Source organism: Camelina sativa, chromosome 14 (genome assembly GCF_000633955.1).
Source record: "Camelina sativa cultivar DH55 chromosome 14, Cs, whole genome shotgun sequence".
Lineage (NCBI taxonomy): Eukaryota > Viridiplantae > Streptophyta > Magnoliopsida > Brassicales > Brassicaceae > Camelina > Camelina sativa.
The window spans coordinates 5250205-5260910 of NC_025698.1; the positions used below are offsets into that span (position 1 = coordinate 5250205).

At 37.0% G+C, this 10706-nt stretch overlaps 5 protein-coding genes and 1 non-coding gene across 8 annotated transcripts in view; 5 read left to right on the forward strand and 1 right to left on the reverse strand.

Moving 5' to 3' along the window:
- LOC104739795 (probable xyloglucan endotransglucosylase/hydrolase protein 8) overlaps positions 1 to 801 on the reverse strand; it is a 2114-nt gene extending 1313 nt beyond the window's left edge. The window contains exons 1-3 of the mRNA XM_010460253.2: positions 597 to 801; positions 306 to 406; positions 9 to 211 (exon numbers count right to left, since the gene is read on the reverse strand). Coding sequence (XP_010458555.1) covers positions 9 to 211; positions 306 to 406; positions 597 to 801 — 509 coding nt within the window. The remainder of the gene's footprint in view (positions 1 to 8; positions 212 to 305; positions 407 to 596) is intronic.
- Positions 3508 to 3587, forward strand: TRNAL-UAG. The gene has a single exon. It is a non-coding gene; the product is annotated as a tRNA-Leu (tRNA).
- On the forward strand, positions 3533 to 5339 carry LOC104739798 (probable dolichyl-diphosphooligosaccharide--protein glycosyltransferase subunit 3A). Its single transcript, XM_010460257.1, has 2 exons — positions 3533 to 4789; positions 5262 to 5339. The coding sequence occupies exon 1, from the start codon at positions 3735 to 3737 to the stop codon at positions 4776 to 4778; it is 1044 nt and encodes a 347-aa protein (XP_010458559.1). The 5' UTR covers positions 3533 to 3734; the 3' UTR covers positions 4779 to 4789; positions 5262 to 5339.
- LOC104739796 (nuclear transport factor 2-like) lies at positions 5045 to 5972 on the forward strand. Its single transcript, XM_010460254.2, has 2 exons — positions 5045 to 5578; positions 5836 to 5972. Exons 1-2 carry the CDS (start codon positions 5192 to 5194, stop codon positions 5908 to 5910), a joined length of 462 nt encoding a protein of 153 aa, XP_010458556.2. The 5' UTR covers positions 5045 to 5191; the 3' UTR covers positions 5911 to 5972.
- LOC104739799 lies at positions 6185 to 6773 on the forward strand. The gene has a single exon (XM_010460258.1). It carries the CDS (start codon positions 6386 to 6388, stop codon positions 6653 to 6655), a length of 270 nt encoding a protein of 89 aa, XP_010458560.1. The 5' UTR covers positions 6185 to 6385; the 3' UTR covers positions 6656 to 6773.
- Positions 9068 to 10706, forward strand: part of LOC104739800 (pectinesterase/pectinesterase inhibitor 18-like) — a 9005-nt gene continuing 7366 nt past the window's right edge. Inside the window, exons 1-3 of one of the 3 annotated variants that reach the window (XM_019235228.1) lie at positions 9068 to 9803; positions 9947 to 10211; positions 10403 to 10610. In XM_019235228.1, coding sequence (XP_019090773.1) covers positions 9117 to 9803; positions 9947 to 10211; positions 10403 to 10610 — 1160 coding nt within the window. In that variant the 5' untranslated portion in view covers positions 9068 to 9116. Of the gene's footprint in view, positions 9804 to 9946; positions 10212 to 10402; positions 10684 to 10706 lie in introns of all 3 variants that reach the window. The other 2 variants (XM_010460259.2, XM_019235227.1) reach the window with 2 other exon arrangements.

Consider the following 10706-nt stretch of genomic DNA (forward strand, 5'->3'; position numbering starts at 1 on the left):
GAGCTTACACGAGCTGGTGGTTGTTCCAAAGAATTGAGTAGGTGTGGTAATCCTTGGTCGGGTCGAACCAGAGGGAATGTCGCATCTCCCGATTCCCGGTTCCGTTCTTATAGACATTGGTCTGGATAATGTAAGGCTCACCGGTTCGGTTCCCTAGAAATTCGAAATCTATCTCGTCTCTCTCCGGTCCTGCTCCATTCTCCGAACACATCTGCTCATCAAACGTATAAAGTATAAACTGTTATTCATACAATTGATTGTCTTATTTTAGAACATTGAGTATTTAAAAAAGAACGACGGCTCACGTAGTAAGCGGTGACGACGCCGGCGGAATCGCCGCCAACGAGCTTTAGCTTCATACTGAACCATCCGAATCTGTACATGTGCTTTGTCTGAAATCCACATCCTGTTTTTATTTTTATATCCAATCACAATATTTAGAATCATAATCTATGAATAAAAAGATTAGGTCCAAATCCAGTCATGTAATTTTACTATAGAATTAAGTCGGAACAGAGTCTCCTCAGTGTAATAATTTTTTGAGTAAGACGGCATTGATCCTAGCTAAACCGGAAGCAAATCGGATTTGAACGTACCGGTGTCGTTGTCTAATGAAAGATTCCAGATCTCACCATCCTCGGAAGTCGTGAAGTGATTCTCAGACCACATGATGTTGAAATTCTCTTCGAACGACTGTGTCGGTGTTGCTGCGATAGATGAAGACGCCATTAGAGCCGAAATGAAGAAGAAAAGAGCCGCCATGGAAGAACAGCTCGTGACTATTTTCCTATTCGTCTCCATTAGTTCTTGTCTCTGCTTCCAATAATTTCAGTTTTCACTTTAGTTCCGTGAGTGAGAAGAGTATATAGAGCTTTCTTTCTTGCTACACCGGGAAATTACTGTTTTGACCACTAATAATTCTTTAAATTCATTATTTGAGTTAGACTTTTGATGCGGTTTATTTTTTATAATATTTTCATATAATCATGATGTATTTTTTTTTTTTGTCATCTGTTGTTATTAATATTGCCAAAGTGAAACCTTGTAAAATACATACTTATGCAGGTGGATGAAAAATATATCCCCTAAATCTAAATTTGGAAGAAGAAGGAGATATCTCCAAAATCTAAAATCCTATGAAAGGGAAGCAACAAACATGCTAAATGCTACAATGACACCAGAGGAAATCCCTAACAAATACAGGACAAAGATCACATGAAACTGATAAGATGGAGACATATCGAACCAACCAAGGAAACCAGGACTCCAGAGATTCTTTGATAGAACGTATCGAAGATGCCCTCGGCCAACCATCGACACTCAAAACCTCCTCTTGAGAAGCCAAACTACCTAAATGAAACCGTAACAGAACTCCTAAAACTGTGCTTCATAACCCGGCAAGAAGAACTACTTCAAGTTCCATGCACTTTCTTCCGGATATGGGGATGTCGAACTCAAGGCGACAGATAACCACCTAGATAGAAGCCACACCAAAAGACTAGATCTCGATCAGATCTAAATTGCAGAGTCGAAGAGCGAAATATCCAAGCTGGGTAACACCAATCTTGAAAGATCAAGAAGGGTAAAAGATCGAACCAGACTGAACCAGTGAATCAGAGAATCTCCAAAGAGTTAGCAGGCCTAAACATCTCCACTATCAAACAAAAGATCAAAGTCACCTTGTAAAGGGGAAAACCAACAAAGTATCCAAAACAGCCAGGAGAATACGAAAGCTAGTCTTCTAGAACCGGAAGAACCTTGCCTGATCAAACTCCCGAACCGTGGTAGAAGATGAAATGCTAACCGACAAACATCACTGAAACTGCCGCAGCCTACACTTGAAATTAAAACAATTTTACCTAGATAAACGGAGAGGAGGAGTCCAAAGCGTGGTTAAGCCCCCAAGCCACCATCACCAGATACGAAGCCACAAATGCAGAACACGAACCCGAACCATTGCGAACTTCGTGAATGGCGTGAAACGATGGCCACCAAGGGAAAATCAGGAGGCTGTTGCAAGCTGTAGACTACACAAAAGCGAGCCTAACCACTGCAAATACATCTTGATTTTAACTCTCAACCAAGCCCAGAAAGACAAAACTCCAATCAAAATCCCATCAAAAGAAAAACAAGGAAGCAAAACGAAACTAAAGCTGAAGAGAAACAGGAGGCCGGAGCCGGTGCTATAGAAGCCACCGCAGTCCGACCTCAGATCTGAGATTTTTTTTTTTTTCTTGGTGGCTGCTAGAGAGAAAATTAGGGCGATCCGTGATAAGAGGACTACATAAATTGTCTCTATAATGATGATGTATATATTGTACAAAGTTGTAAAAAAAAGACAAAAAATAGGTAAAGAAAAAAGTTAATTAGAGAAACTAACACAATGTAAACTCAATGGATTTATATAACTTCTTTTGAGTCTAAAAACAGTCCTGGTGTTGCATCTTTCCCTCTTTTTATTGTCAAAAAAAAAACAGTTTTGGTTATAATTTATCCGGTTTAGGTACTTAAACACAGACCGGTTTATTCATTAAATTGACGAGATTGGTCATTTTAACCATATTGATGTGCTGCAAGGGGTACTTTGGGAATTATAGAAAACAACAGCGGAACATGGAGAATTGGATCGCCAGGCTGCCACCAAGTGGAAGTGGGATCCATATTGAAGTGTTCATGTAAAAGCAAAAAACAAAAGACATCTCTTATTTAATTCTCCATAACAAAATTCTTTGGTTACAGCTTTTTACATATTTCAATCTTATATAGTAAATAATACACAATGTGAATATGAAACCCTTTTAATCCAAAAAAAAAAAAGAGTTTGCCTCTTCGGACAGAACATAATGTTTTTGTTCAACTAAAAGAGTTTGCCTCTCTCATCTTTTTTTTTTGTTAGCCCAAGACAAGGCACGTGAAGCAATCAGGTTACGATTTATGAATAAGAATCCAGGCAAATGATATACCTGGAGTTACTAAATTATTAGGTTGACAACGATTATTAAATTGGACTGTCTCTTCCATTATCCGGTATTCTATACTTTTTTTACATGATTAGTAATTTATTTGTATGGATATGAAATGTCTCAGATCTCAGAATGCACTTACTTGATCATATTAAAATATACGCAACTCGACCTCGTTACTTCAGACTATATATAAATATAATAGATTATGATACATACTAATGAAATGAAATGATTTATAATACATTCATACCAATGAAAAGGATTTACTAGAGATAAATTGTTAGTAAATATGTATGGTCTAGTTTGAGTTTGAGTATATATAACTCTCACTCTTGTGGAGACCTTTTTCAATCACCGATTAGCTATGAATCTCTTTAATCTATATATTTAATCCATGACTTTCTCTTTTTATATACAATATCTAAAAATGTCGGCATGTCGGTCCTAATAAGATTTGATAAGAGAGCAAAATGTAAGCGTATGACTTCGCTTTCAAATATCACCGTTAATAAATATCAGTATGTAGTATCATAAACAATAAGACAGTTTGGCCGAGTGGTCTAAGGCGCCAGATTTAGGCTCTGGTCCGAAAGGGCGTGGGTTCAAATCCCACAGCTGTCAACTCTTTTTACTATTTTTCTCTACTCCAAACCCTCTAGCTCGTCGAGAAGGTCTAAAATAACACCAATCTCGAACGTCGAACCCATAAAAACCACCTTTGATTTTGAACAGTTCTTCACTTGTCCAGTATATTGCGGCGATTCCAAGATGGTGGTTCAGACGAATCTCTCACATCGTATCATCTTCCTGTTCTTCTTGGTTCCGTTACTATTTGCCCAAGCTGATTCGGACTCGGACTCAGATCTCATCAACGAGCTTGTTTCGCTCAGATCATCATCCCCCGATTCAGGCGTGATCCGTCTCTACGACGACGACGTTTCCAAATTCCTAACCTCCGTACCCACTCCAAGACCTTACTCACTCATCATCTTCTTCGACTCCGTTAATCTCCACAGCCATAGCAAGCTTCAAAAGTTCCGCCGCGAGTTCGGACTCGTCTCCTCCACTTTCATCTCCAACAACAACAACGATGGATCTAATAACGGAACAAAGCTCTTCTTCTGCGAGATCGAGTCAACCCACTCAGAAGCTTCGTTCCATCGCTTCAACGTCGAGACGTTACCGCACATTTCCCTCGTTAGCCCGACGACGGAGAACTTAACAGAATCTGATCAAATGGACGGTGGAGATTTCGCCGGGTTAGCAGAATCAGTGGCAGAGTTCGTCGAACGGTTAACCAAACTCACCGTTGGTCCAATCCAACGACCACCGCTTCTTTCAAAGACGCAAATCGGAATCATCGTTGCGTTGATCATAATCTCGGCTCCGGTTCTTATCAAGAAGATTCTAAAAGGTGAAACACCTTTCCACGACCGGAGAATCGGGTTAACCGGTGCGGTTCTCGTCTACTTCTTTAGCGTCTCAGGGACGATGTTTAACATCATAAGGGAAATTCCATTGTATGTTAAAGATCATGAAGATGAGAGTAAGTTTGTTTTCTTTATCGAAGGATCAGAGATGCAGCTTGGAGTGGAAGGGTACACTGTAGGGTTCTTGTACACTGTGGTTGGGTTGCTTTTGGCGTTTGTTACTCATATGCTTGTTCGTGATAAGAACATCAATGAGCAAAGGATGACTATGCTTTTGTCTCTGGTTATATCGTTTTGGGCTGTGAGGCAGGTTGTTTACTTGGATAACTGGAAGACTGAATATGAAATTTACCCATATTGGCCATCGAGTTGGCGGCATTGATTGATCTTCACGTAAGGTAATTTGATTTAGGTTATCAAGTTTCTTGAAATTGAGCAATCATGGTTTTAAATAGTATAAGACTAGTTTCCTGTTAGCGATTCATCTGAGTGAGAACATATATACCCGAGTTTAGAAGTTTAGGATCCACCATTATTTTGTGTTGAATGATTGATTGTAAGGACTTATACATACCAAAGGACTTGCTTCTGTGTCTATTGAGAAGAATACTCCACCAAAGAAAGATTGCTTTCTAATGTGCATGTGAAGGTTTGAGAAAAGTTTAGAAAAGATTTTATGCAAAACTTGACTCATACGAAATCTTTTTCAAAGTACAAAAACTCTTTTTTGTTCTTTTCTTCTAACTTATTTTGCAAATTAAGCATCTTTTTCCCCACCCTAGAAGTTAAATATTCATGTTTATATTCCTCTTTAGTTTTGCTAAGAACATATTCAATTTTATTTTGGAAATTTCGACTATGGCAGAGACAAATAAAGGAATGGAAGAAGAAGTGGCAAGTGCCTTTGTGAATCACTACTACCATCTCTTTGACAACGATCGATCTTCTCTTTCCACTCTCTACAATGCCACGTCGTTGCTCACTTTTGAAGGCCAAAAGATCTACGGCGTGGAAGACATCTCCAATAAGCTTAAACAACTCCCGTTCGATCAATGCCGTCATTCGATCAGCACCGTTGATTCTCAGCCGTCTTCAATAGCCGGGGGGTGTGGCGGAATAATCGTGTTTGTGAGTGGAAGCCTCCAATTACATGGGGAGGATCATCCTCTTAGGTTTAGTCAGGTCTATCTCTTCTCTATTTTGTAATCGATAATAGGAGGTTTCATTTGGTTAAAATTAAACGAAAGGGTTAACTTGGATAAAATAAATGGCTAGTTTTCAATGTTTTTAATTTGTGCTAATAAGGAACCGACACTAGTTTCCCATCGGTTAATCTCGGACCATCTAATTTAATCTTCCATTTTTAGTCGTGTTACTAAATTGTATGTATGAGGCTGTGTAGGTGTTTTATAGCTGACTGATATATTTATTAATTGCAGACGTTCCACTTGATTCCGGTTCTACAAGGAAGTTTCTTCGTTCAAAATGAGATGTTTCGGCTCAACTATGGTTGAACTTATTATATAATTCAATGCTTGTAGTCAAATAATTAATGAAAATCAATATTTCATTTTGACTACTAAGTAAAATACATATTGAATTTTTTTTTCTGTGCTATAATTTGCATATATCTATAAGCAAGTTTTTAAGTTTATCTAAAAACATTCGGTAATTGTAGACTGGAAATCCATGCTATAAGAATAAGTGGACTAATTAAGGAGATACACATGATCTACTAAAACAAATAAAGCAGAATAAGAATATTTGTTCTCATATAGTCTTGTCCCCTCAGTTGTTATTTAAAAATAGTAATATATCTCTACTCGTTTTTAGAATAGTAAAAACTCTACGCAAAAATCGGACACATATGAGGCCATGTCTATCTTTTGAATCTTGACCATCCCCTTCTACTCAAAACCATTTCCTTTTCTCCCAAGAAACCATTTCTCTCTCTCTTTCCCTGATCAAACCTTTCTGACGAACTAAAAAATGAAGAGTCGGAACAGAAACCTAGCCACACTGAGTTTGATGATAATTACGGTATTGACATTGACGAAGATCGTGGGAGGGCAAGAAGCACTACTAGGTAAGAAAGTAATTCCGCTATGCCACAGAGAATGTATGCCAATATGCATGAAAGTGACCGAAGCCACGCAAGAGATTTGCGATAATGCATGTCAAGCAGGTTGTGTCCAGCTTCAAGGTCGAGGCACTGGACTTTCAGCCACGGATCAAGGAGTCGATATGGTCATCGCATAAACAATACTTTCTAGTGATTGTTCAACAATATATAGTTGCTTCTTTTCCTTTACATGCTTGATTAGATTGTAAATTCGGGTTTCGTTGTTCGTATGATATGATATGATATATATCAGCATTATCCAGTCTCAAAAAAAAAAAAAAATTGATGCTTTTAGAGAATACAACATCGTATAAGAATCTAACACCTTAATCAAAAAAAATTATAAAATCAGAGTCTTTCTTTCTTCATGACAAAAAACATATTGGATCGATAATAAAAGTAATGTTTTGACCATATAAGACTTTTTCAACTAAATTGAGAAGAGTGCATCTAGAATTTGTATTTTCTTTCTTACTTTAGTGGACTTATCCTTTTAGAAATTGAAAATATGAAAATGACCCTAGTGGCTGGACAATCACAAAAGTCGAGAAGACAAGAAATTTTTAATTAATCTACACTTGCAGATAAAGAGTTATATATTGTTAACCAATCACTGGAAAGTAAATAAAAAATAAACGAGGAAAATAATAAAATATATAATTAAAATAGAATAAACAGATCAATGGACTGAATAAAAAAGGATCAAACAATTCAAACTAGTGTTTAAATGATGAAAATCATAACAAGTGATGTGTTACAAATATTTGGGTACTCGTTAAAAATGCAACAAATTAAATGTCGTCGAACACAAATTTGTTTTTCATCTTTCTATAAACTTTTTTTTAGTTAGTTTGAAGATGCTTTGTTAAATATTAATTACTATTATCTTACCTAAATTATATATTGTATCGAAATTTGTAGTAACATTTTTGGATTGAAAACGCTCATGTGGGTATCAGTCAGTCATCTTTGTCCGCACACGAATCTCAGTCATTGTTGAAGTTTTAATCCGTGAATAGGTAAGGAGAGGATATACATTACATATACTACTACTGGGTTGGGTTCTGTGCCGACTGCAAGTCCATCTACTCCTACTCCAAGGCCACATGTTTTTACCATGCTACCACTCACAGCAACAGTAGATCTTTTTGACTTTTCTCTACCACTTTTAATCTTTTATTACAGAAGAACAGGAAAAGACTAACATAATCTGCTTTAGATGTTGATGTTAATGAATTGAAGTTAAAATATATGAAGATCGTTAATCTCATCTATAAATATCATTTTTGGACCGACGGTAAAATAGTACTATCACTTTTTTTTTCAAGAAGAAGAATGTAGGATTAAAATAGTGTACGTTGAGTGATGTCCAAAAAAAAAAAATAGTGTACCTTAAATTGGTACCATACGCACATGTGTGTAACAGTCATCGTTCTTTTCGCCCGAATCTCTAACATTGATTTAACTAAGCAAACGACAAATTAAAAAGCTAAATAAGAAGGATAATTGCGTTTTGCTTTCCGCAACAGGTAACCACATGTTATCGTGCCACAGCTCGTCAGCTCCGATCCATTGCATGCCTCCTTAACTTTTATTCAACACTTTTAACATAGTATATTTGGAAATGATTAAAATTCATATGTTTGAAACTTAATTTTGATTTTTAAAAAAATATATATATAGATAAAGAACAATTACTTTTGGGGGGGGGGGGGCATATACTAAAAAGGAAAATTTTACTATGATATAATAAAGCAGATTAGGTGGGTATATCATAGTTTTAATATATGATGACTAATACCACTTGTTACTTTTCAATTTTTAGGATGAAAATAATTATTATAATTAGCGTCAAACAATATATCTTTGGCGTTAATGTTTTGTTGCCAATACTTATACTATCCATTATTTAACAATACAATCAGTTCATAGCTGAACTCATAATTTAAAGTCAATTATAGCTGAAATATAGTTTGACAAGAGTATTATTAGACGCGGACTTTTGATTGAAAAATTGTTTTTACGCTGATTTAATTCATGACTAATCTTGTTTTCTCTTTACGTATCGGTGAGTTTTGTTGTCGATTTGAATAGATTGATAGGAACTTAAAATTTTTCTCTTTATCATACATCAATAATTTTGGTAATTTTACATTTTTAATCAATATAATTTTTTACATATACGTCATTTTGGTTTACATGTTCTTGAACAAATTGTTTTTTTCCGTTTTCTAATAATTTAAATATAGGATAAATACGATTATCATGCTAATTTGCTTATTGGAGTGCATCCCTATATGTTTTTTTTCTACTATCAAATTCGACTACTTGGCAAGACAAATTAATATGTCTAGCTAGTGGGAGTAACAATGTTCATCTTTAATATAAAAAATAAGATAAGCATAATTAAAGTTTTATTTTAGTTTATAGTGTATTTGGTACACTGCTAGTGAAAACCATGTGCTAAGAAAAGGAAATCATAAGTCATAACACTTCATCATGTACTCCACTCACTAGCGTTTTCTATATAATGGCATGATTCGCCTAGTGTAAAAAGGCCAACACAAACAAATCCTTTTACCACTAAACTAAAGACAAATGTCTAATTCAAACCAACCACTTCTTTCCAAACCAAAGTCTCTTAAGCACAAGAATCTATGCCTTGTCCTCTCCTTTGCAGCCATTCTTGGCTCTGCAGCTTTCTTTGCAGCCCAACTAATCTATACTAATGATGATTCCGTATTAACACCGAGCCAGATTTGCCATAGAACTCACGACCAAGACTCTTGCCAAGTTCTCTTGTCCGAATTCACGATGTTGTCGCTCTCAAAGCTTAACCGTCTTGACCTATTGCACGTGTTCTTGAAGAACTCGGTGTGGCGGCTTGAGAGGACGATGACCATGGTGAAAGAGGCTAGAACCAGCTCGAACGGTGTGAGAGACGAGGCAGTTCTGGCTGACTGCGAGGAGATGATGGATGTATCAAAGGATCGGATGGTGAATTCGATGGAGCAACTCCGAGGAGGAAACCTTAATTTTGAGTCGTACTCAAACGTTCATACTTGGTTGAGCAGTGTCCTTACAAATTACATGACGTGTTTAGACACTACTAATGAACCAAGAGTTAAGCCACAACTCGAAGACTTGGTTTCTAGGGCTAGAGTGGCTCTAGCCATCTTTGTGTCCGTCTTGCCTGCTAGAGACGACCTCAAGATGGTTCTTTTTGATCACTTCCCGTCGTGGCTAACTGCTCTCGACAGGGAGCTGTTAGAATCTGCTCCCAAGGTAGTCAAAACCAACTTCATATCTGACCAACTACTACGATTAATATGGCCAACTACATGTTTTGGATATATTCGCTTGTTTATTTTGACGGTTTTACCTAATCCAACGTTGAATCAAATTCTAAAACTTTGTCCATCTATTAGACACTTAAAGTGAACGCGAACGTGGTGGTGGCAAAAGACGGTAGCGGAAAGTACAAAACAGTAAATGAGGCAGTGGCGGCAGCACCAGAGAATAGCAATTCAAGATATGTTATATACGTGAAGAAAGGGGTTTACAAGGAAACTATTGACATAGGGAAGAAAAAGAAGAACTTAATGCTTGTTGGTGACGGCAAAGACGCTACGATCATAACGGGTAGTTTGAACGTCGTTGATGGATCCACCACCTTCAGATCAGCCACTATTGGTAATATCATATTTTTTTCTTTTATTTGTGTCTTTCAAATTATAGACCTTTCCTATTTAAAACCAACTCTTATATATTCTAATAGTTTGTATACTTGGACTAGTCATGGTAGTGAAATTAACTTAAAATGTTTCTTTTCAAATTATTACAATTATCAAATGTTTCTTAAGATCCGTTTAAAACATGTATAGCTGCGAATGGAGACGGGTTTATGGCGCAAGACTTATGGATCCAAAACACTGCCGGGCCAGCAAAGCACCAGGCCGTGGCTCTCCGCGTGAGTGCTGATCAAACTGTCATAAATCGTTGCCGCATAGATGCGTACCAAGACACACTTTACACGCACACACTGCGACAATTCTACCGCGACAGCTTCATAACTGGTACCGTGGACTTCATCTTCGGAAACTCTGCGGTGGTGTTCCAGAACTGTGACATCGTTGCCCGAAAGCCTGGAGCTGGACAAAAGAACATGGTGACAGCTCAAGGAAGGGA

Bases quoted from the DNA above. Each gene is read 5' to 3' on its own strand.
- LOC104739798 (XM_010460257.1), top strand. From the start codon at position 3,735: ATGGTGGTTCAGACGAATCTCTCACATCGTATCATCTTCCTGTTCTTC.
- LOC104739796 (XM_010460254.2), top strand. From the start codon at position 5,192: ATGTTTATATTCCTCTTTAGTTTTGCTAAGAACATATTCAATTTTATT. The intron at 5,579-5,835 runs GTCTATCTCTTC...TATTAATTGCAG, and splicing joins ATCCTCTTAGGTTTAGTCAG to ACGTTCCACTTGATTCCGGT.
- LOC104739799 (XM_010460258.1), top strand. From the start codon at position 6,386: ATGAAGAGTCGGAACAGAAACCTAGCCACACTGAGTTTGATGATAATT.